At 36.7% G+C, this 21,322-nt stretch overlaps 1 protein-coding gene across 1 annotated transcript in view; it reads right to left on the bottom strand.

Annotated features, from left to right (window-relative positions):
- F8 (coagulation factor VIII, procoagulant component) overlaps positions 1-21,322 on the bottom strand; it is a 184,996-nt gene that overhangs the window by 60,792 nt on the left and 102,882 nt on the right. The window contains exons 13-14 of the mRNA XM_012661588.1: positions 12,608-12,817; positions 4,590-7,692 (exon numbers count right to left, since the gene is read on the bottom strand). Coding sequence (XP_012517042.1) covers positions 4,590-7,692; positions 12,608-12,817 — 3,313 coding nt within the window. The remainder of the gene's footprint in view (positions 1-4,589; positions 7,693-12,607; positions 12,818-21,322) is intronic.

Raw genomic sequence — 21,322 nt, 5'->3', positions numbered from 1 at the left:
TGCTCTGTATGTGTCTGTTAGTTCCATTTGGTCTAAAGTGTAGTTCAAGTCCAATGTTTCCTTATTGATTTAATGTCTGATCTGTCTATTGTTGGAAGTGAGATATTGAAATTCAATACTATTATTATGCTTGGAGTCTATGCCTTACTTCGGATCTCTTAATGTTTGTTTTATATATTTAGGTGCTCTGATGTTGGGTGCATATATATTAGGTCATTGAATATGAAATGTCCGATTTTGAATCAAAAGTGTAGCTTATTATATCTCAAACAAGATGCAATATAATTAATCAAAGTATGTGCCTAAACTATCGACACAGGTTTTCCATCTTAACAATAGCTTGTTTGTGCCAGCAGCAGAGAAGCCTGGAGAGCAAGTGGCCATGAAATCACCAAAGGCATTTTCCACAGCTTGTTGAGAATTGAGTATTTTTCCTTGCAAGAAGTGGTACAAAGCCTGGAAGAAGTGGTAGTCAGTTGGTGTAACGTCTGATGAATATGGTGGATGACAGAGTTTCCAAGTCCAGCCTCTGTAGTTTGAGCGATGTTGTTTTTGCAACATGTGGTGTAGCGTTGTCTTGCAAGAGAATTGGCCTGTCTCTATTGACCAATCTTGACTGCTTAATTGCAAGCATTCTCATCGTTTTGTCCAATTGGCTGCAGTAGACATCTGCTGTAATGGATTGACCAGGTTGTTCTTTTTTCTTTGAATATATTCTGTGTCCCTTTATCTTTATAAGATAAAGATATCCCTTTATCTTATATACTGATAATGGATATCTGGTTCTGCTTGATGGTGTCCCATTAGTTTCTTAACGCATCTTCACTCTTTTAAATTCTTTTTTCTTTTGCTCATCAGATTGGATAATTTCCAGTGACCTGTCTTTGGGTTCAGTGATCCTTTCTTCTACTTGATCTAGTTTACTGTCAACCCCTCTACTGAATTTTTCAGTTCAGTTATAATATTGTTTCAGTGATTTCTGTTTGGTACCTTTTTGTACTATCTCTTTGTTGAAATTCTCAGTTTGTTCTTGCATTACTCTCCTGACCTTGGTGAGCATCTTTATGACCATTATTTTAAATTTTCTTTTGGATAAATTACATATCTCCATTTCATTTTCGGGTAGGTTTCTGGAGATTTATTTTGTTCTTTTGTTTGGAATGTATGTCCTTTTTTTCTTCATTTTCCTTGACTTTCTGTGTTGGTTTCTGCACGTTAGATAAGATAACTGCCTCTCCCAGTCTTGCTAGACTTTCCTCGTGTAGGAGAAGGATCTCATCAATCAGTCCAGTCAGATATTTTAAGGTGCCCCTTAAATCTTTGTGTTCATCCAAAATGCTGTCTCTGGTTTTGGTGGTCCCCTGGAGATCAGAATGTGCCATGTCCTATCAGTACCCCAAGACCAGTACTGAGACCCTATCGGTGCCTGAGACCAGTACCCTAGAAGCCAGGATGTCTAGGTATAGTTGGAAAGGTTGGGGTGTTGGATATGTGTTCTGGTTTTTTCTACCTTCACAGTGAAGTTGGGGTGCTCAATGTAAAGATGCTGCATTTTTAAAGCCCCTTTTCTGCACTGATCCTGGGAGATGAACCCCCTGGAAATGCTTGTGCACCTGTATATAACTGATGCTTTTTTGTTTGGTGTTGAGAGATTTGTGTTTGCCTAGTCTCTTCTGCTCTCAGATCTAGGAGGCTTAGGATGCGGTCCCTCAGGTGGAAGATGTAAAATTTGGGGCATTGGATATATGGACAAACTCTTCTAGTTGGAATGAATAGACCTGGAGTTATCAATGGAGCAAGCCTTGGGAGAAGGCTCAGGAAGTGCTGATCTGTTTCTCAGGCTGCGAGCAGGCTACTATTTGTCCCTTTAACTCTCAGACTGAAGTTATTTAGAAGCCAGGCAGCCAAGTAGCTACTGGAAGAGTGTGTCATAAACACCTTGCAGGGAGCTGCATTTACTTTTTAAGCCCCTTCTTGGCACTTCTCCCTAGGGATGAAGCCCCTCAATTTTTCCTGTGGTACTGTGGTATAGAGAGACTTGCATATGCCTAATCCCCTCTGCTCCCAGAGTTAGAGAATTAAAAACCAAACCATGGGGAGCTTTAGAGTTAGGACACTATATGTGATGTCCAAGCTCTCCTATCCACAGACAGAAGCTGGGTGCTGGGGATTCCTTTCCCAATTGTATGGCACAGTGCCTTGGGCAGTATCCATGCCTCAGCATGCCTCAGCTTTTCTTATATATTTGATGTGGATGTTTACTCAGTTATCTAGTGGGTAGGTCTCTCAACTGTTTTCTGACTTTCTCTCAGAGGAAACTGATCTGTGAATAGATGTTTATTTGGTGCATCCACAGGTGGAGGGAGAGTCAGGAGCCTCAATTCTGCCATGGTCTATCTTTAATTAGTACTATTGAAAAGTCACCTCTCTGTATCTCATTTGAAAGTGTATTGTCTTTTTTCTTTGGCTCATTTTGAGATTTTTCTTTTGGATTTTCTGCAGTTTCATTCTGATGAAATGTGCATTGGTGTTTATTTTTTTATTTATCCTGGTTGGGATTTGTTGAGGCCCCTGAATCTGTGCATTGATGTCTTTTTTAAATTCTGGAAAATATTTAGTCATTGCCTCTTCAAATATTGCTTCTCCTCTAATCCTTATTTCCTTTCCTTCTGGGATTTCAATTAAACATTGGTTAGTACTACTCCCTCTATCCTTTGTCTCTCTTCTGGTTATCTATTGTTCACTGTAAACTACCTCAAAACTTTAGTGGCTTAAAACAGCAACCATTTTATTATACTGTTGGCATCTGGGCCAGTATGGAGGGCCCAAAATGGCTTCATTCACATGTCTAGTGACTTGGTGGAGAATGCTGCAAAGTGGACTCAGCTAGGATTATTGACTATAGGGTCTACATGTGGCCTTTCCTGAATGGTGGCACCAGGGTAGTCAAACTTCTTACATGGTGGCTGGATTCTTCCAGAAAGAAAAATCCCAAGAGAACCAGATGTAAGCTTCATGTAACCAGATGATCCCTGGCCTAGCCTCAGGATCACACAACATCACTTCCACCTCATCTATTGGAAAGGATGCCCTATTCAATAAATGGTGCTGAAAAAATTGGAGAGCCACATGCAGAAAAATGAAACTGGATCCAATAGAATTGGTAACAAATGAGTCATAATGCCAGTCCAGATCAAGGAGAGGGGAATTAGAGAATAGCAAGGTCACATTGCACAAGAGTATGTAGCACATCCATTCTGTGCAAATATAGTTGGCCAGAGTCTCTCATTAGTTCTTTTGTATTTTCCATTTTTAAAAAACTCTACATGCTGCATTACATGGTATTTCTTTTTTACTTACCTACAAGTTCACCAGTTCTTTTTATATGATGCTTAATTATTTTAATAATTATATCTAATTATTCCAAGACCTTAGGTCTGTGAGTTTGTTTAGGTTCTCTATTGTTTCTGTTGCATCTTGGTTATTTTATTTTCTTATTTCCTTTTGTACCCAGTATCTTTGCACTCTGGGTATTGTATCTGAAATATTTGTGAAAATAATTTGAGGCCAAGGGTGTTGGTTTCTTCTCTGGAGAAGTTTTACATTTTTTTCTGCCAGATGCATAGGGGCACTGACAATCCAAAACTGGCTTAAATTATGATCAGGAATAGAGGTTTCATGGACAACACAGATGACAGAAAACTTGGCTGTAAGTTAACAGAGTGCAAGTTAACTGATTCACCGTTACCTTGAGGATGTTGCTCTTTGGGGGCCAAGCTTAAAGTGGGGTGGTTTATATCTACTTTTATTTCTTTGGTTATCTCATCAAGTGTTATTTGAATGCTATCTATATGCTTATGACTCCCAACTTTATACCTTTAGCACAGACGTCTTTCTTCAACTCTAGATTTCATATATCCAACTGCCCTTTTAACACCTCGATTTGGATGTCTATTGGGAATCTCAAGTTTAATATGTAAAAAACAGACTGTTGAGTGTTTCCTCAAATAAATCTGTTCTACTTCAAGCCTTCCACATCTCAGTAAATTACACCATCATTCACCTACTTGTTCAGGACAAAAATTAAAAATCTTCTTTGAATACAATCCCCTCATTCTCTTCATACTCAATTAACAGCCAGTCTTGTATGCTTATCTTCAAATTATGCCCAATATCCTTCCATTTATTTCCATTTCCATCACCACCACACAGGTCTAAATAACTGTCTCTTCTTATCTGTATGAGTGCAACTGCCTCTTAACTGGTTTCCCTTCCTCTATTCTTGCTCATGGATGCTATGTTACACAATCCTATATAATTGGCATTCCCTGCAGTTTGGACATACACAAAAGACCTGCTTTTTGCCTCCCTACATCATCCTCTAACTCTCATTATTGTTGCCATCATCTAACCTTCCATTTGCTCTTAAGCTTCATCTAGACTTTGCCAGATGGTTCTCAGGGTTTCTCTATAAAGCAATATCTGGAGTCTCACTGCTGCAGATAAGGTGTGCCTTTCCTACCATTTTAGCACCTGGGAAAGTCAAAGGTCACAATAGAAGGACAGAGGAATAACCAGTAAATTCATACCTGTTTCTTAGAGCGTAGGGGGATCCACTCATCCCATAATCCCAGAGCCGCTCCACTGCAGCAATAAAATAGTGTCGTGTTTTCTTTTGAAAGCTGCGGGGGTTCAGATTTTGACCCTCATCATAGATGTCAAAATCTTCCCTTTTCATTTCAGTTGAGATGGCATCGTCATAGTCAATTTCTTCTTGATCTGACTGAAGAGTAGTAAGGGTTATTTCCCTTTGATGGCGTTTCAAGATAAGTGGATTTTGAAAGCATAACCTTCCAGTCTCTCCTTGTTTTGCCCATGTGGCTTCTCTTTGGGGTCCATCTTGTCCCTCATTTATTGCTGCTATTGCATGATTGCTTTCACGTAGGTTCATGGACAAAATGGCGTCCTTTGTCTTTAAAGCTCTGTTTTCTGGTGACTTCTCTTGGGATTTCCACTCTTCTTTTGGCATCTGAGTAGCATATTGGTTATCCCAAGCAAAAGGACCCAGCAGTTTGCAGGGAGTCTTTTTAGAGCTTTCTGTTGTCCCTTTCAAAAAGGGGACTTTTCCAGGTCTACTTGCTTTATTCCATTTAATAGCTGTCTGTGTTTTCTGAAGAAAAATATTTTTCATGAAATCCACATGGCCAGGAGACCCATTGCTAGTTTCTGTAGGGAAAAGGTTTTCCTGATGAATGCGAACATTTGGAAGCAATTCAACTTTCCCAGATGCTTCAGGCAAGCCTAGTTGCAAGGGAACAGTGTTCTCAAGTTTCTTGTATGTAACTGAATTTGTGGCACTTGTCTCCATGGAGCCAACCTTTCCTTGATCACCAATCATCTCCAAGGTTAGCATGGATAAAGAAAGGTTATTTCTTTTGGCTCCTTGCAAAAAATGGTTGCTTTCTTGGACTCCAGAACTTTTCTTCCTACAGGCTGTTGCTAGAAGATGAGAAGAGTTGTCTTGGGATGGTAACCTGGTCAGATCTGTCAGTCTAATAGATGGAAATACCGATACCTTTGCAATGGGTAATGCAGAGCTATTCATTTGAGTGATGCCATGACTCCTCATAAGACAATCTAATAAAGGAGACTGAGTAATGACCTTTTTCTCCTTCTTATCATAGTCTATCTGTGTGAGGGTACCTTGGGTTAAATATTGTCTGTTTTTGGACCATTGGATTGAGGTGTCATCCACAATTTTCTTCCTTTCAAACTCTGTTTCTTCTAGTGGGAGTCTGAATTGTTTCAAAGCCCGCTTACCACGTTGAGTGATAACATTCTGCTGCCTTGGATTAGGAGACATCCTTGTGGTGCCTGGATACTTCTCTACCATTTGCTTGGTTTGATTTCTCAAGTCTTCTAAGTTTTCTTCCTCCCTTTTTTTTGAGAAATTGGCCATGTGAATCTCTGTTCTATTTGGTAAATCATTTAATGATCTGTTGTCTTGAAGTACTGAAGCATATGCCCCCTCACCTAAACCTCGTACATTTTGCCTAGTGCTCTGTAAGAAAAGGTTCTTCATGAAATTCTTAATGCCAGTCACTGTATATCCCTGAGGCAAAACTACATTCTCTTGGATTAATTTTTCTTTCCTTTCTATTTCTTCCTGAATTTTTTTTTCTTGATTGCTTGTATCATTTTCATGTACATTAGCCAAGTTAGTAAGAAATATGCTCCTGCTGCTTGGAAAAGCCATCTCTTTGTGTCCTGTGTCCTTTGCAAATTCATCCTCTTCTACTAACACTTTATTCTTCTCTGACAAGAAATTCTGATCTTTCATGGATTTTTCTGATCCTAAAGATATTAATTGCTTTGGACTGGGGCCTTGCCTGGAGTTCAGGGAATTCTTTCCATGGGTTCTTTTTATCCAATTTTCTGATTCTGGAAAGAACAGCATCTTGAAGAATGACATTTCTGGATTTTCTGCATGTGGTGACACAAAGCCATCTTTTGTTTGGTGGACCATTTCCGCAATTTTTGATGAAGTAGTTTTATTTGACACATGATTTAGCCTCAAAGCCATAGTATTTTTGTCCATAAATATTTTATCATGAATCAAAGACACCACTTCTTGAAACTCAGGATCACTTTCTTGCCAGACTGAGGGACTGTTCTCATTTAATAATGTTGGGCCATCAATGTGAGTCTTTCTACTAGTTGTTGAATTATTGGATGCCTTGTTTGTCGTTACCAAAGAGATATTAACTTTGAATAAAGCATTATCCTTGATCAATGAAGCAGGACCATGAGCTCTTTTCTCTTTAAATAATCTGTCACTCTCCACTGATGATAAATTTTTTCCCAGTGAACTTTCTTGACTGTTTTTTAAAGCTGCTTCTAACAACTTGTCAACATTATTCCCTTCACTCAAGCTCAGAGGTACACCAGACCCAATAAGGGGAAATAAATTTTTGCCAAATACAGTGGTGTCTAATTTACTATCAAAGTGAACTGGCATATTTGGGGGTCCTGAGGAACCTATCTTTTCATTACTTGCTGCTAAATTGTCTGATGGAATTGTTGGTGAAGTCATTAGATTATTTGATGAACTAGAAAGTTTTAAATCAAGTTTCTTCAACTCTACTGCTATAGTTGTCCCCAGATTCTCATTTAATCTTAACTGGAGGCCTGGTTCAGGAGTAAATACTATGTCCCCACTATGATGGAGCTCTGGCCTGAGTCGTGCCACTTCAGATGAGCCCTCCTTACTGTCTATTACTTCAGGTGAATGATCATCAGGAATAGCCTTATATGTGGCTTCTTGGAGATCAGATAAGGATAACCGATGGGGAGTAGGACTCTGTCCCAAGATCATCAACAAATCACTAGAGGAGACACTTTGTACTTTAAACATCTGTTTTCTCTCTCCAAACTGAAGGTCAATCTTCTGTATGTCATTTTCTGGAATCGTGGTGGCTTTGAACTGCTTTTGCCTAATGCTAGGGTGCTTTGAATTCTCGGAGAAGCTTCTGGGTTCAATAACATTGTTTTCACTCAGCGAGTATGTTGAAATATCTTCATATGTATCCTCATAATAATCACCAGTGTTCCCATCACAACTAGAAACCTTCAGTAAGGCTGTCATGCCTCTGTTCCGAAAGTCTGAGTTGTGGCACCCCAGAACCCACAGACCTGGAGATGAGGAAGAATAAGACTCTGGTTACTCATAATCAAGTTTCCAAGAAATTTTTTTTAGGGATTCTCTCCTGTTCTCAGATAAATGAAAAAAATACTACTCGGTACCATTATATCACAGAGTTAAATCCCTGCCACATGTAACAGTCCAACGATGGTGGTAAAAGTGGTTTTTGCATTGCTGCTGTTGTGCTATGCCTGTTTGTGATCACATGAAAGGGGTGCAATTAAAAATGAACAGATATTGGGATAAAAATTGAGAAATGTAATTAATATAGACAATAGTGGGCAGTCTTAATAGTCACACAGAACTTTCTGATGATGACAGTGACTTGATTCAGGAAGGTTTTTATAACAGCTAGGTGTTATTGCTATATAACATAGTGGCACAGGTTCTAGAGTCAGCATGCCTGGGTTAAAATCCTAGTTCTACCATTTACCAGCTGTGTTACTTTGAGCAAGTCGCTTAAGCTCTCTGAGCTTGTTTTCTAATTTGCAAATGAGGCTAATAGTATCTACCCCATCATGTAATGCACTGAAATCACACAACAATTCCTAGCATCCACTGTTACCATTTGCAAAATAAATAAGCACAAGGGAGCAGCACTTTGGTCTAGGATCCACCAATATAAAATCCTACCATGGTGCTAGCAATATTAATTTCAGCTAAGAACAGGATTAGCTGAGTGAAAGAATACAATAAATTATAATAGGCCAATTCCATGCTGGTAAATTAGATGCATAAGCATAAGGGACAAAATCCACCCTTACCAAGCTACCCAGCAGGTACCTAAACAGCCTTGTCATCTCACACATCTTTGCAGGCAAGATCTTAACTGCATCCAGCTTCCCCTCAAAGGGAAGCTTTTCTCAAAAGTATGTTCCACAGAGCCCTGTGTGATAATGGGATGTCCATGAAAAAGCTTTCTACGATCAAATACATTTTGGAATCACTGCACATTGCATTCTATGTCCAGCCAAATTACCAATCAAGTGGGAAAGGAAAATAAAAACATTTTCTAATATGCAAGGACTCAGAAAATCTACCTCTAATGTAGCCATTTCCAGGAAGTGATTATAGAATGTTCACCACCAAAAGAAAGGAGGATATTTAAAAAGAGTAAGACATGGGATCCAGAAACCAGGTACCTATCCTGAGGGAGGATGAAGAAAAGTCCCAAGGTGATAACTGAGCCTCAGGCCTAGAGAGAACCAGCCCAGACTGGAGCAAGAGAATGCATGGCTCCAGAAGGTCAGTTTTTGAGCAAAAAGGATACGTTACCTGATAGAACTCTTGAAAAAAGAGGATGACTAAAGGGCAGACATTATGAGAACAGGAAAATAATTAGAAGTTACAGTTAAACTAGTTATGAAAATGGAAATGTAATACTCTTTGGTTCCATAGTAAACAACATTTACATAGTCATCATAATGCGATTGTTCTAAAAACAGGGACATAACTATATGATAAATTTGGGGATTGGGACTCCAATTTCATGATATTTGAAGCATATTTTTGATGGTGTAAAACCATGTTGAGTCAGGGTAGACCAGGATTGGAGCTAAATGAACAATTTAAATAAGGTTTTGGATTCCTAAAATTCCACTGTTATAACTGAGACCAAACTAATCCATTTTTTTCCTGAGGAGGACAGTAATTGGGTAAGAAAAAGGGAAATATCTCAATAAACAGGTCTGGAATAACATACACCAAAGTAATAACATGGCTTAACTCTGAGAGGGGCCTGGGATTGGAAATGATGACCAAGAGAGACTTTAGTAACATTTGCATTGGTTGAATTTTTGTAATGAGAGCATCTTCTTATATTACATGTGTGACTAACAATAAATTTAAAACATTATAATTAATTCATAAATCTTAGTCCAAGAACTTAAAGAAGAGTTGGTTCTTTGATGAAAAAATCAATAAAATAGATAACCAAATAAAAATTAAGAAATTTCACACATATAAAGTTTGAAATAAGAAAAAAGATATAATTACAGATTCCAAAGAAAATGAAAAGAATTATAATTCCCTTGGAGATGCCTCAGCTGTCAATCTCTTCCCTAACTTCTGACATAGGCACAAGCTACTTAGCTAAGTTTTGGACTTGGTCAGCACTACAAATATACAGATCAGCCTCCTGCTTCTGTGATCTAACCAGGACTTTCAGTGAACTTATTACTTCTGTAAGCCGTTACCCAACCTTGGAACTAGTTACTGTCAAAGTAACAGAGAAAGAGAGCCCAGCTGATCACGAGCCTGCACAGGCAGTAAGAGGAGAGAGTCCACCATAGTAGAAGAGAGACAAAAGCTCAGTAGAAACTGGAAATTGGATTGCGATTAGTTTACCTTAACCTTTCTTCCAGCTGTTGAGTGGAGAAGGGAATTTAACATCCATCAAGTAGACAGAAAGGTAGGCTAAAGCAAACCATTCACTCTCTCTGTTAACAAACTTTGATCAGTATATATTTGTGCCTTGTTTGAGGACAAGAGAAAACAACAACATATGATCTATAAAAATACTGCAGAACAAGGAGAAGGAAACAGAAGTCATGAAACTCAGAGGAAATACCTACTTCTGACAAATATTTGTACATGACTTTTCATAAGAGCACTATTTAAAATAACCAAAAGATGGAAACAGAAACCACCCAAATATCCACCAACAGATGAGTGGATAAACAAAATAGTGGTCTATCTATACAATGGACTATTATTCAAACATAAAAAGAATGATGTACTGACCAACATGCTGCAAAATGGATTAACCTGGAAAATGTGCTGAGTGAAATAAACCAGATATGGAGGACAAATCTTATATGATTTCTATATAGACAGAAAGTAGATAAGTGGTTGCCAGGGGCTGGAGGAAGGAGGGAATAGGGAGTGACTTCTTAATGGATATAGGATTTCTTTTTGGGGTGATGAAATACTCTGGAATTAAATAGTAGTGATGGTTGAACAACATTGTGAGTGTACTGGAAATCACATAATTGTGCTCTTTTAAATGATTAAAACAGTGAGTTTTATGTTATGTGAATTTTGCCTCAAAAAAATGAACAGATAAATGGGATCAGACTTTACCATATAGAACACAGGAAATCTACTCTACAAGCTTTATTTAGCTTGAGCTTTGTAATCAACGACACTATATTAAAATTTTTCCCTCAAGGCATATAAAGAAGAGTCTAATTTGTCTTTAGAATTTAAGTGATTGCCAAAGTAGCTTAAAAGTTTCTCAAAATATTGATATTTTAATATTTTTCTGTGCCTACATATGCACACATACATATGTACTTTCAATTATAACCATATTATACATACTGTTTTATAGTATATATATTATATATTTTTCCACCTAATTGTGAATATTTTCAATGTCATTAGATATTCTTCCATTGTATTATTTTTAATGGCTGCATAAGATTCCCAAAATATGAATGAGCCACACTTAACTCATCCTCGATTGTTGGACATTTACATTTCATCCAAAAATTTACTAGTACCTTTATAAATAATGCTGCCACATATACACTTCTATATAATCTTTTTGCACATATTCATTCATTCATTTAAAAATATTTATTAAAGATTTATGCCAGGCACTGTAAACATTGGGGATATAATGATCAACAAGATAGGCAAGGTCTCTGCCCTCAGAGAGCTTACAACTTAGTTGGGAGACAGAGGCGTAAACACATAAAAATAAATATGCAAGATACTTTCAGAGATGTTATTAGGGTCCTGCTAGGTTCTTCTTCACTTCCCACAAAAATACATTATTTTAATTAATATAAGTTTCTAGGTATGAAGGTAAACGTGTGTTCATGTATGATGACATTAGCTTTTATTCCCCAGAAATTTCCCCTTGAGGATTTATCTCCAGGAAAGCCATAAGAACAAGAGAACAACTATATTCTGCGGATAGTTTTATGTTCTTCTCTCTGCAGACGATGGGGGTAGGATAGACCAAGAAGCAAGTGCTTGTTAGTATGAATGTAGAGCAGTCTGTGCTCTGTTTAGGGCTGGTGGTCTCAAAAGCCTTGCAGTGGTTATTGAGGCAGAGGGAGGATGAGATGTTAACAGCCATATTTGTTCTGAGGGCCTCATAGTGGTTTAGGGGTATGTGTACAAAGGAAGATTACCATGCATTTCCCAAAGGCTTCTACATGGTATTTATCCAGAAATACAAATGTTCACGAGACACACAGAAACATATTTGGCTCCCACATATTCATTGCATGTCTAAATGTATGTTCACCACTACAATTTAGCAAACATACTTAAAAATTTGGTTCTTTAATTAGAGAGTAGACGTGGTGTTTGTTTTTCCATCCTGAGATACTTTGCTTAGGATAATGTCTCCAGTCCCATCCAAATTACTGCAAAAGACATTATTTCATTCCTTTTTATGGCCGAGTAGTACTCCATGGTGTGTGTGTGTGTGTGTGTGTGTGTGTGTGTGTGTGTGTGTGTGTATGTACACCACACACATGGGCACAAAGAGATGTAAAGGTTGTTGGAAATCAAGAAGAGGGGAGTATTGTATTGGGTACAATGAACAGTACTCAGTGATAGGCACACTAAAAGCCCTGACTTAAGCATTGTAAAAGGTATCCATGTAACAAAGACATTTGTACCCCCTTAATATTTTGAAATTAAAAATACCTAAAAAATAAAATAAAAAATTTGGCCCTTGACAAGTAAAGACACATTTTAGAGTAAATACTTTTAAGTTAAATACTTAAGTTGGTGCTGTCATTCAAATACCTTGCAATTACCAAAATATCTCACCAAAATTACTTGAACTATTTAGAATCTGCCCAAACGTGAGCTAGTGGGCAAAAGAACATATGACTAGCTAGTGAAGCAATTGCCACTGTTAGTAAAAGAATATAAATAACTAACCTGGGTTTTCCATTGACATGAAGACAGTTTCTCCTGAGAATGGGAATAGGGTAAGTGTGTCTTCATAGACCATTTTGTGTTTGAAGGTATATCCAGAGAAGAAGACAGAAAGGAAGTCAGTCTGTGCTCCAATGCTTAAAATATACCAGTATGCCACCTCATGCAAACAAACTGACAACTGCAAGCTATCAAAAACATAGCCATTGATGCCTGCAAAACAATGGGGCAACAAGAAGTTTAGCAGTATCTTGAATTTATTATTTTGAATTGTGATTGTCATTATATAATTAGGAATTATTATATGTTACGTCCATTACCTTACTTCTAAGAAGAGATAGCATTATTCTTTCCCCAAAAAGTAGATTGTTAATACTTAATCAGCGGGGCCCCAATCCCAAAGTGAGGAGAGATTTATAGACCATCATGGTAAAGAAAGATTTGGATGCCACATGGGGTGGGCAAGTAGTTAGATAAGGAGTAGGGTGTTTACATGATCTCAAAGTATATCCCTTGAAACTGTTTATTAGTTGCAAGGGAGAAAATAGTAACTACACAGAGAATAAACCAGAAAAAAATCTTGACAGGATGATTAAAGTTAACAAATGGTAATGTTCCAGATTGAAGGAATGGAAAGAAGCAGAAGAATTAGATGCTTGTACTAGATCCCTGTATATAAAGAAAAGAGAAAATGACAAATTAAATACAGCAAAATGTTAAAAACTGGTGAAACTGGGTAAAGGATACATGCAAGTCCTCTGTACTATTCTTGTAAATTCTGTGTAAATTTTAAATTATTTCAAACTAAAGAGCTAAGCAAAAGTATTAATAAAACCAGCCTTTGTCTATAAAGGGAATTGTTTTTGAAAGCCTCTTCCATCCATCCATTTATCCATTCAATAAACATTTGTCTACTCTGTTACTAGGTACTGTGCAAGGTGGTGTTCCACAAATTCACTAAGCAATACTCAGACACTGGCTTAGTGCAACTAATTAAGAATCAAAGTTTCTTTTTCTACAGGGTATTAAGAGATATTATAAAGCTACCGTAATTAAAAGTGTAATCATAATACAGGAATAGACAAATATATTAAACAATATAGAGTACAGAAACTGATACAGATATAAGTGGAAATTTAATATATGATAAAGGTAGCATCTCAAATCAGTAGGGGAAAGAATGAGCTATTTGGTAAATGATGATGGAAAATATGACTACCCATTTGGAAAAATAGATTCCACTCCCTTTCACATCACTAACAAAAGTACACTCCTGTTAAATTAATCTAAATTTGGCCTGAGGAGGCCTTTTACTTGAGTCCTTACATAATGAACTGCAGCCTGACTTATTTCATTAACTGAAAGCCTAACTTAGTAGTATACTTTTTTAACAAATAGCTGAGTTTCAGCTGATTACAGAAGCTGAGCTTCAGTGTATCGCAGGTGGCTAACAGATTCAAATAAGGCAAAGCACCAAGCTGTAATCAATTAAGTTGTCTCTATACCTCACTTCCATTTTCTGTCCATAAATGCTGCCTGACCACATTGCTGGCTGTTATTCTTTGAACCTATTCTGGTGCTGAGGGCTACCTGATTCTAGAATCATGAATAAAAGCCAACTAAGATCTTTAAATTTGTTGTAATTTTACCTTTTGACATTCCCCGTGGATTAAATAATTACATGTCTTTTGTAAGATATGTACATATTTCTTTTGGGTACTGTATTAGTCTGATAGGGCTGTCATAACAAAGTACCACAGACTGGGTGGCTTAAATGAGAGAAATATGTTTTCTCACAGTTCTGAAGATGTTGGCAGGTTTGGTTGCTTCTGAGGCCTCTCTTTGTCTCACAATGGCTGCCTTCTCTCTGTGTCTTCACATGGTCTTTCGTCTGTTAACATGCGTGCCTCATGTGTCTGTGTATACAAATTTCCTCCTCTTATAAGGACACAAGTCATATTAGATTAAGACTCATTTTCACAACCTGATTTCAACTTAATAACTCCTTTAAGGATCCTATTCTCCAAATGTAGTCACATTCTGAGGTACTAGGGTTAGGGCTTCAACATATGAAGGGGAGGTGGAGGACATGATTCAACCTATAACTGGTATGTAACTAGGGGTGGATTTCCTGAGTCAATAGGGTATGCATATCTTCAGCCTTAGATACTGCCAAATATTTTCCCAAAGTACTTTCATAAATTTCCATCCTGAGCAGAAATGTATGAGAGTTCTGGTTCTTTCACATCTTATCAACACTTGCTATGGTCAGTATTTTTAATTTTAGCCATTATGATGTATATAGTAATATCTCATTGTGTATTTCTAAATCCTATACTATTTGGTTTATTCATTAACTTACATATTAGTTATCTCAATTCACTGGAATGTAACCTCCATCACATTTAATTACTAGAATGGCTGATTCTTCTCCAATCTTTCTTTACATCTATTTATTTATTTATTTATTATTTTTTATTTTTTTTGGAGACAGAGTCTCACTCTGTTGCCTGGGCTAGAGTGCCGTGGTGTCATTGTAGCTCACTGCAACCTCAAACTCCTGGGCTCAAGTGATCCTCCTGCCTCAGCCTCCCGAGTAGCTGGGACTACAGGCATGTGCCACTATGCCTGGCTAATTTTTTCTATATATTTTTAGTTGTCTAGCTAATTTATTTCTATTTTTAGTAGAGATAGGGTCTTGCTCCTGCTCAGACTGGCTCGAATTCTTGACCTCGAGCGATCCTCCTACCTCGGCCTCCCGGAGTGCCTAAATTTATTTTTTAATTGACAGGAAAAATAATATATATTATGGCATACATCATGATGTTTTGATATGTGTGTGTGTGTGTGTGTGTGTGTAAATATAGGGGAATGGCTAAATCAAGCTATTTAACATATGTATTACCTCACATACTTAGCATTTTTTTATGATGAGAACACTTGAAATCTACTCTTATAGCAATTTTCAAGTATACAGTGGATTATTATTAACTGTAGTCACCATGGTGTACAACAGACCTCTTGATTTAATTCCTCTTGTCTAACTGGAATTGTGTGTCCTTTAACTAACATCTCCCCAATGCCCCTCCCCTAGTCTCTGGTAACCACCATTTTATTCTCTATGGGCTCCACTTTTTAAGATTCCACATATAAGTGATATCAAGTTGTATTTGTCTTTCTGTACCTGGTTTATTTCACTTAACATAATGTCATCCAGTTGACCCATATTGTTGCAAATGACAGAATTTTCTTTTTCTTTTTTTAAGGCTGAATAGTATTCCATTGTGTATCTATACCACATTTTCTTTATTTATTCATCCATTGATGGACACATAGGTTGACTTCACATCTTAGCTATTGTGAATAGTGCTGCATTGAACATGGGAATACAGATATCTCTTTGACATACTTATTTCGTATCTTTTGGATATGTCCACAATAGTGGGATTGCTGGATCATATGGTAGGTCTATTTTTAATTTTTTAAGGCATCTCCATACTGTTTTCCATATGGCTATACTAATTTACATTTTCACCAACAGTATGCAAGGGTTCCCTTTTTTCTCCGTCCTCTCCAACACTTGTTACCTTTTGTCTTTTTGATAATAGCCATTTTAACAGATGTGAGGTGATATCTCATTGTGGTCTAAATTTGCATTTCTCTGATGGTTAGTGATGTTGAGCATTTTTTAATATACCTGTTGGCCATTTGTATGTCTTCTTTTGAAAAATGGCTATTTAGAGCCTTTTCTCATTTTTAAATTGGAGCATTTGTTTTTTTGCTGTTGGGTTGAGTTCTTTATATATTTTAGATATTAACCCCTTATTAGATGTATGGTTTGCAAACATATTCTCCCATTACACAGGTTGTCTCTTTATTCTGTTGATTGTTTCCTTTGATGTACAGATTTTTAGTTTGATATAATCCAAGTTGTCTATTTTTGCTTTTGTTGCCTTTGCTTTTGGTGTCATATCCAATAAATCTTTGCCAAGACCAAAGTCACGGAGCTTTTTGCCTATGGTTTATTCTAGTAGCTTACAGATTAGTGTCTTAATTTTAAGTCTTTAATTAATTTCGGGTTGATTTTTGTATATGGTATGAGATGTGGGTCTAATTTCATTTTTTTGAATATCCAGTTTTCCTAGCACCATTTATTGAGGGACTGTCCTTTCCCCATTGTGTTTTCTTTACATTTTGTTGAAAATCAATTGACTGTAAATGAATGCATAGATTTATTTCTGGGTTCTCTATTCTGTTTCATTGGTCTATTTGTTTTTATGCCAGTACCATACTGTTTTGATTACTAAAGCTTTATAGTAGATTTTGAAATCAGGCAATGTCATGTCTCCAGCTTTGTTCTTTTTGCTCAGTATTGCTTTGCCTATTTGGAGTCTTTTGTGGTTTCATACAAATTTTAGGATTATTTTTTCTATTTCTGTGAAGAATGACATTGGAATTTTGATAGGTATTGCACTGAATTTGTAGATTACTTTGGGTAGTCTGGCCATTTTTACAATATTAATTCTTCCAATCCATGAACACAGAATATATTTCCATTTATCTGTGTCTTCAACTTCTTTCATCAATATTTTATACTTCTCAGTATAAAGATCTTTTAGCTCCTTAGTTAAGTATATTCCTAAGTATTTTATTTTTTGTAGCTATTTTAAATGGGATTGTTTTCTTGATTTGGGGGGGGGTGGTTTGTTGTTAGTGTCTAGAAACGGTATTGATTTTTGTGTGCTGATTTTGTATCTTGCAACTTTACTAAATTCACTTATTGATTCTAACAGATTTTTAGTGGAGTCTTTAGGGTTTTCTATATGAGGAACCATGTCATCTAAAGCAGAGACAATTTTTTTTTTTCTGAGAGACAAGGTTTTGCTTTGTCACCTGGCTGGAGTTCAGTGGCCCAATCATAACTCATTGCAACTTTGAACTCCTGGGCTCAAGCAATTCTCCTGCCTCAGCCTCCTGAAAAGTTAGGACTACAGGTGCCTGCTGCCATACCTAACTAATATAAATTTTTTTTTAGAGATGGGGTCTAGCTATGGTGCCCAGGCTAGTCTTGAACCTCAAGTGATCCTCCTTCCTTGGCCTCCCAAAGTGTTAGGATTACAGGCATGAGCCACTGTGCCTGGCCGACAGAGAAAATTTAACTTCTTCCTTTCTGATTTGGATGACATTTATTTCTTTCTTTTTACTAATTGCTTTGGCTGGGATTTCCAGTACTACGTTAAATAGAAGTGGTGAGAGTAGACATCCTTGTCTTGTTCCTGATCTTAAAGGAACAGTTTTTAACTTTTTTCCATTCAGTATGATGTCAGCTATGGGCTTGTCATATATAGCCTTTTTTGTGTTGAGGTTCATTCCTTCTATACCTAATTTTTTGAGAATTTTTATCATGAAAGGATATTGGATTTTGTCAAAGGCCTTTTCTGCATCTATTGAGATGATCATATGGATTTTGTCCTACATTGCATAGTATATCACAATTAATAATTTGCATATGTTAAACCATCTTTGCATCCCTGGGATAAATCCAACTTGATATGTGAATGATCCTTTTAAAGTGCTGTTGAATTTGTTGAAGAGTTTTACATCTATGTCCATTAGAAATATGGGATTGTAATTTTCCTTTCTTGTGTGTCATTGTCTGGCTTTAGTATCAGGGTAATGCTGGCCTTGTAAAAAGAGTTTGTAAGTACTGCCTCATCTTCAATGTTTTGGAAGAGTTTGGGAAGGACTGGTATTAGTTCTTCTTTAAATATTTGGTAGAATTCAGCAGTGAAGCCATCAGGTCCTGAGCATTTTTTTTGATGGAAGACTTTATTACTGATTCAATCTACTTACTCATTATTGCTCTTTCCAGTCTCTATTGATGATTTCTTCATGATTTAAGTTATACATAATCTAGGAATTTATCCATTTCTTCTAGGCTATCCAATTTGTTGGTATAAAATTGTTCAAAGTAATCTCATATGATACTTTGTATTTCTGTGGTATCAGTTATAATGTTACACTTTTATTTCTGATTTTATTTATTTGAGTCTTCTCTCATTCTTTCTTAATCTAGCTAAAGGTTAGTTCATTTTGTTTATCTTTTCAAAAAACCAACTCTTAGTTTCATCGATTTTTATATTGTTTTTCTAGTCTCTATTTCATTTAGTTTTGCTCTGATTTTTATTTCCTTTCTTCTACTAACTTTGGGCTTAGTTTGTTATTTTTCTAGTTCCTTTAGGTATTACAATAGGTTGTTTATTTGGGTTCGTTCTTCTTTTTTGAATATACGTGTTTATTGCTATAAAATTCCCTAGTAGACCGGCTTTTGCTACAACTCATAAGTTTTGATATGTTGTGTTTCCATTTTTATTTGTCTCAAGATTTTTAAAAAATTTTCCTTTTAATTTCTTCTTTGAGGCTTGGCGTGGTGGCTCACGCCTGTAATCCTAGCACTCCGGGAGGCCAAGGCGGGTGGATCATTTGAGCTCAGGAGTTCGAGACCAGCCTGATCAAGAGCAAGACCACATCTCTACTAAAAATAGAAAGAAATTAACTGGAAAACTAAAATATAGAGAAAAAATTAGTCGAGCATGGTGGCGCATGCCTGTAGTCCCAGCTACTCAGGAGGCTGAGGCAGGAGGATGGCTTGAGCCCAGGAGTTTGAGGTTACTGTGAGCTAGGCTGATGCCATGGCACTCTAGCCCAGGCAACAGAGTGAGACTCTGTCTCAAAAAAAAAATTTCTTCTTTGACTCATTGATTGTTTAGGAACATGTTATTTAATTTCCACATATTTGTGACTTTTCCAAAATTTTTCCGAGTATTGATTTCTAGTTTCATACCATTGTGGTTGGCAAAGATACTTGACATGATTTCAATGTCCTTAATTTGTTAAGACTTATTTTGTGGCCTAATATATAATTTATCGTGGAGATTGTCCCACGTGTGCTTGAGAAGAATGTGTATTCTGCTGCCGTTGGATGGAATGTTCTGTATTATGTCTATTAGGTTCACTTGGTCTATAGAGTACTTCAAGTCTAACGCTTCCTTATTGCTTTTCTGTCTGGATGATGTGTGCATTGTTGAAAGTGTCATACTGAAGTCCCCTACTATAATATTATTTTATTGCAATCTATCTCCTTCTTAAGACCTATTAATGTTTGCTTTATATATTTAGGTTCTCCAATGTAGTATGTACATATTTATAATCGTTATATTTTATAGATGAATTAATCCCTTTATCATTATATAATGACCTTCTTTGTTTTGTTTTACAGTTTTTGACTTAAAGTCTATTTTATCTAAGTATAACAAAGCCTGTTCTCTTTCCATCTCCATTTGCATGGAATAGTTTTTTCCATGCTTTCACTTTCAATCTATGCGGGTCCTTAAATGTGAAGTGAGTTTCTTGTAAGCAGCATATAGTTGGGTCTTATTTTTCTTATCCCTTCTGTCACTCTATGTATTTTGATGAGAGAATTTAAGCCATTTATATTCAAGGTAACTATTGATATTGAGAACTTACTACTGCCATTTTGTTCATTGTTTTTTAGTTGTTTTATCGATCCTTTGTTCCTTTCTTCCCCTCTTGCTGTCTTCCTTTGTAGTTAGATAATTCTTTCAAGTGGTATGATTTGATTCGTTACTTTTTATCTTTTGTACATCTACTATAGGTTTTTGCTTTGTGGTTACTTTGAGGCTTACACACATTATCTTATAACAGGCTATTTTAAGCTGATAACAACTTAATTTTGATAGCATAAAAAAATCTATATTTTTATGCCCCCACACACATTGTATGTTCTTGATGTCACAATTTATATCTTTTTATACTGTATATCTCTAACATATTAGTATAGCTACTATTTTTTTTATTTCAGCATATTATGGGGGTATAGATGTTTAGGTTAGGTATGTTGCCATTGATCCCCCCAAGTCCAAGCTTCAAGCGTGTCCATCCCCCAGATGGTGTGCATTGCACTCATTATCTATGCATGTACCCATCCCCTCCTCTCCCCTCCCCCGTACCCCCTGCCAGACATCCAATAAATGTTATTCGTATATGTGCACTTATGTGTTGATCAGTTAATACCAATTTGATGGTGAGTACATGTGGTGCTTGTTTTTCCATTCTTGGGATACTTCATTTAGTAGAATGCGTTCCAGCTCTTTCCAGGAGAATACAAGAGGTGCTATATCACCATTGTTTCTTAAAGATGAATAGTACTCCATGATATACATATACCACATTTTATTAATCCACTCATGTACTGATGAGCACTCGGCTTGTTTCCACATCTTTGCAATTGTGAATTGTCCTGCTATAAACATTCGGGTGCAGGTGTCTTTTTCATAGAGCGACTTTTGTTCTTTTGGGTAGATGCCCAGTAATGGGATTGCTGGATCAAATGGTAGCTCTACTTGTTTCTCTTTAAGGTATCTCCATATTGCTTTCCACAGAGGTTGCACTAGTTTGCAGTCCCATCAGCAGTGTATGAGAGTTCCTATCTCTCCGCATCCACGCCAACATTTATTGTTTTGGGACTTTTTGATAAAGGCCAGTCTCGCTGGAGATAACTGATAATCTCATTGTGGTTTTGATTTGTATTTTCTGATGATTAGAGACATGGAGCATTTTTTCATATGTTTTTTGGCCATTATTCTGTCTTCTTTTGAAAAGTTTCTGTTCATGTCCTTTGCCCACTTTTTGATAGGG

The sequence above is a fragment of the Propithecus coquereli genome, unplaced genomic scaffold, assembly GCF_000956105.1.
Source record: "Propithecus coquereli isolate 6110/MARCELLA unplaced genomic scaffold, Pcoq_1.0 Scaffold720, whole genome shotgun sequence".
Classification (NCBI taxonomy): Eukaryota; Metazoa; Chordata; class Mammalia; order Primates; family Indriidae; genus Propithecus; species Propithecus coquereli.
This window is presented reverse-complemented; position numbering and strand designations above follow the sequence as displayed.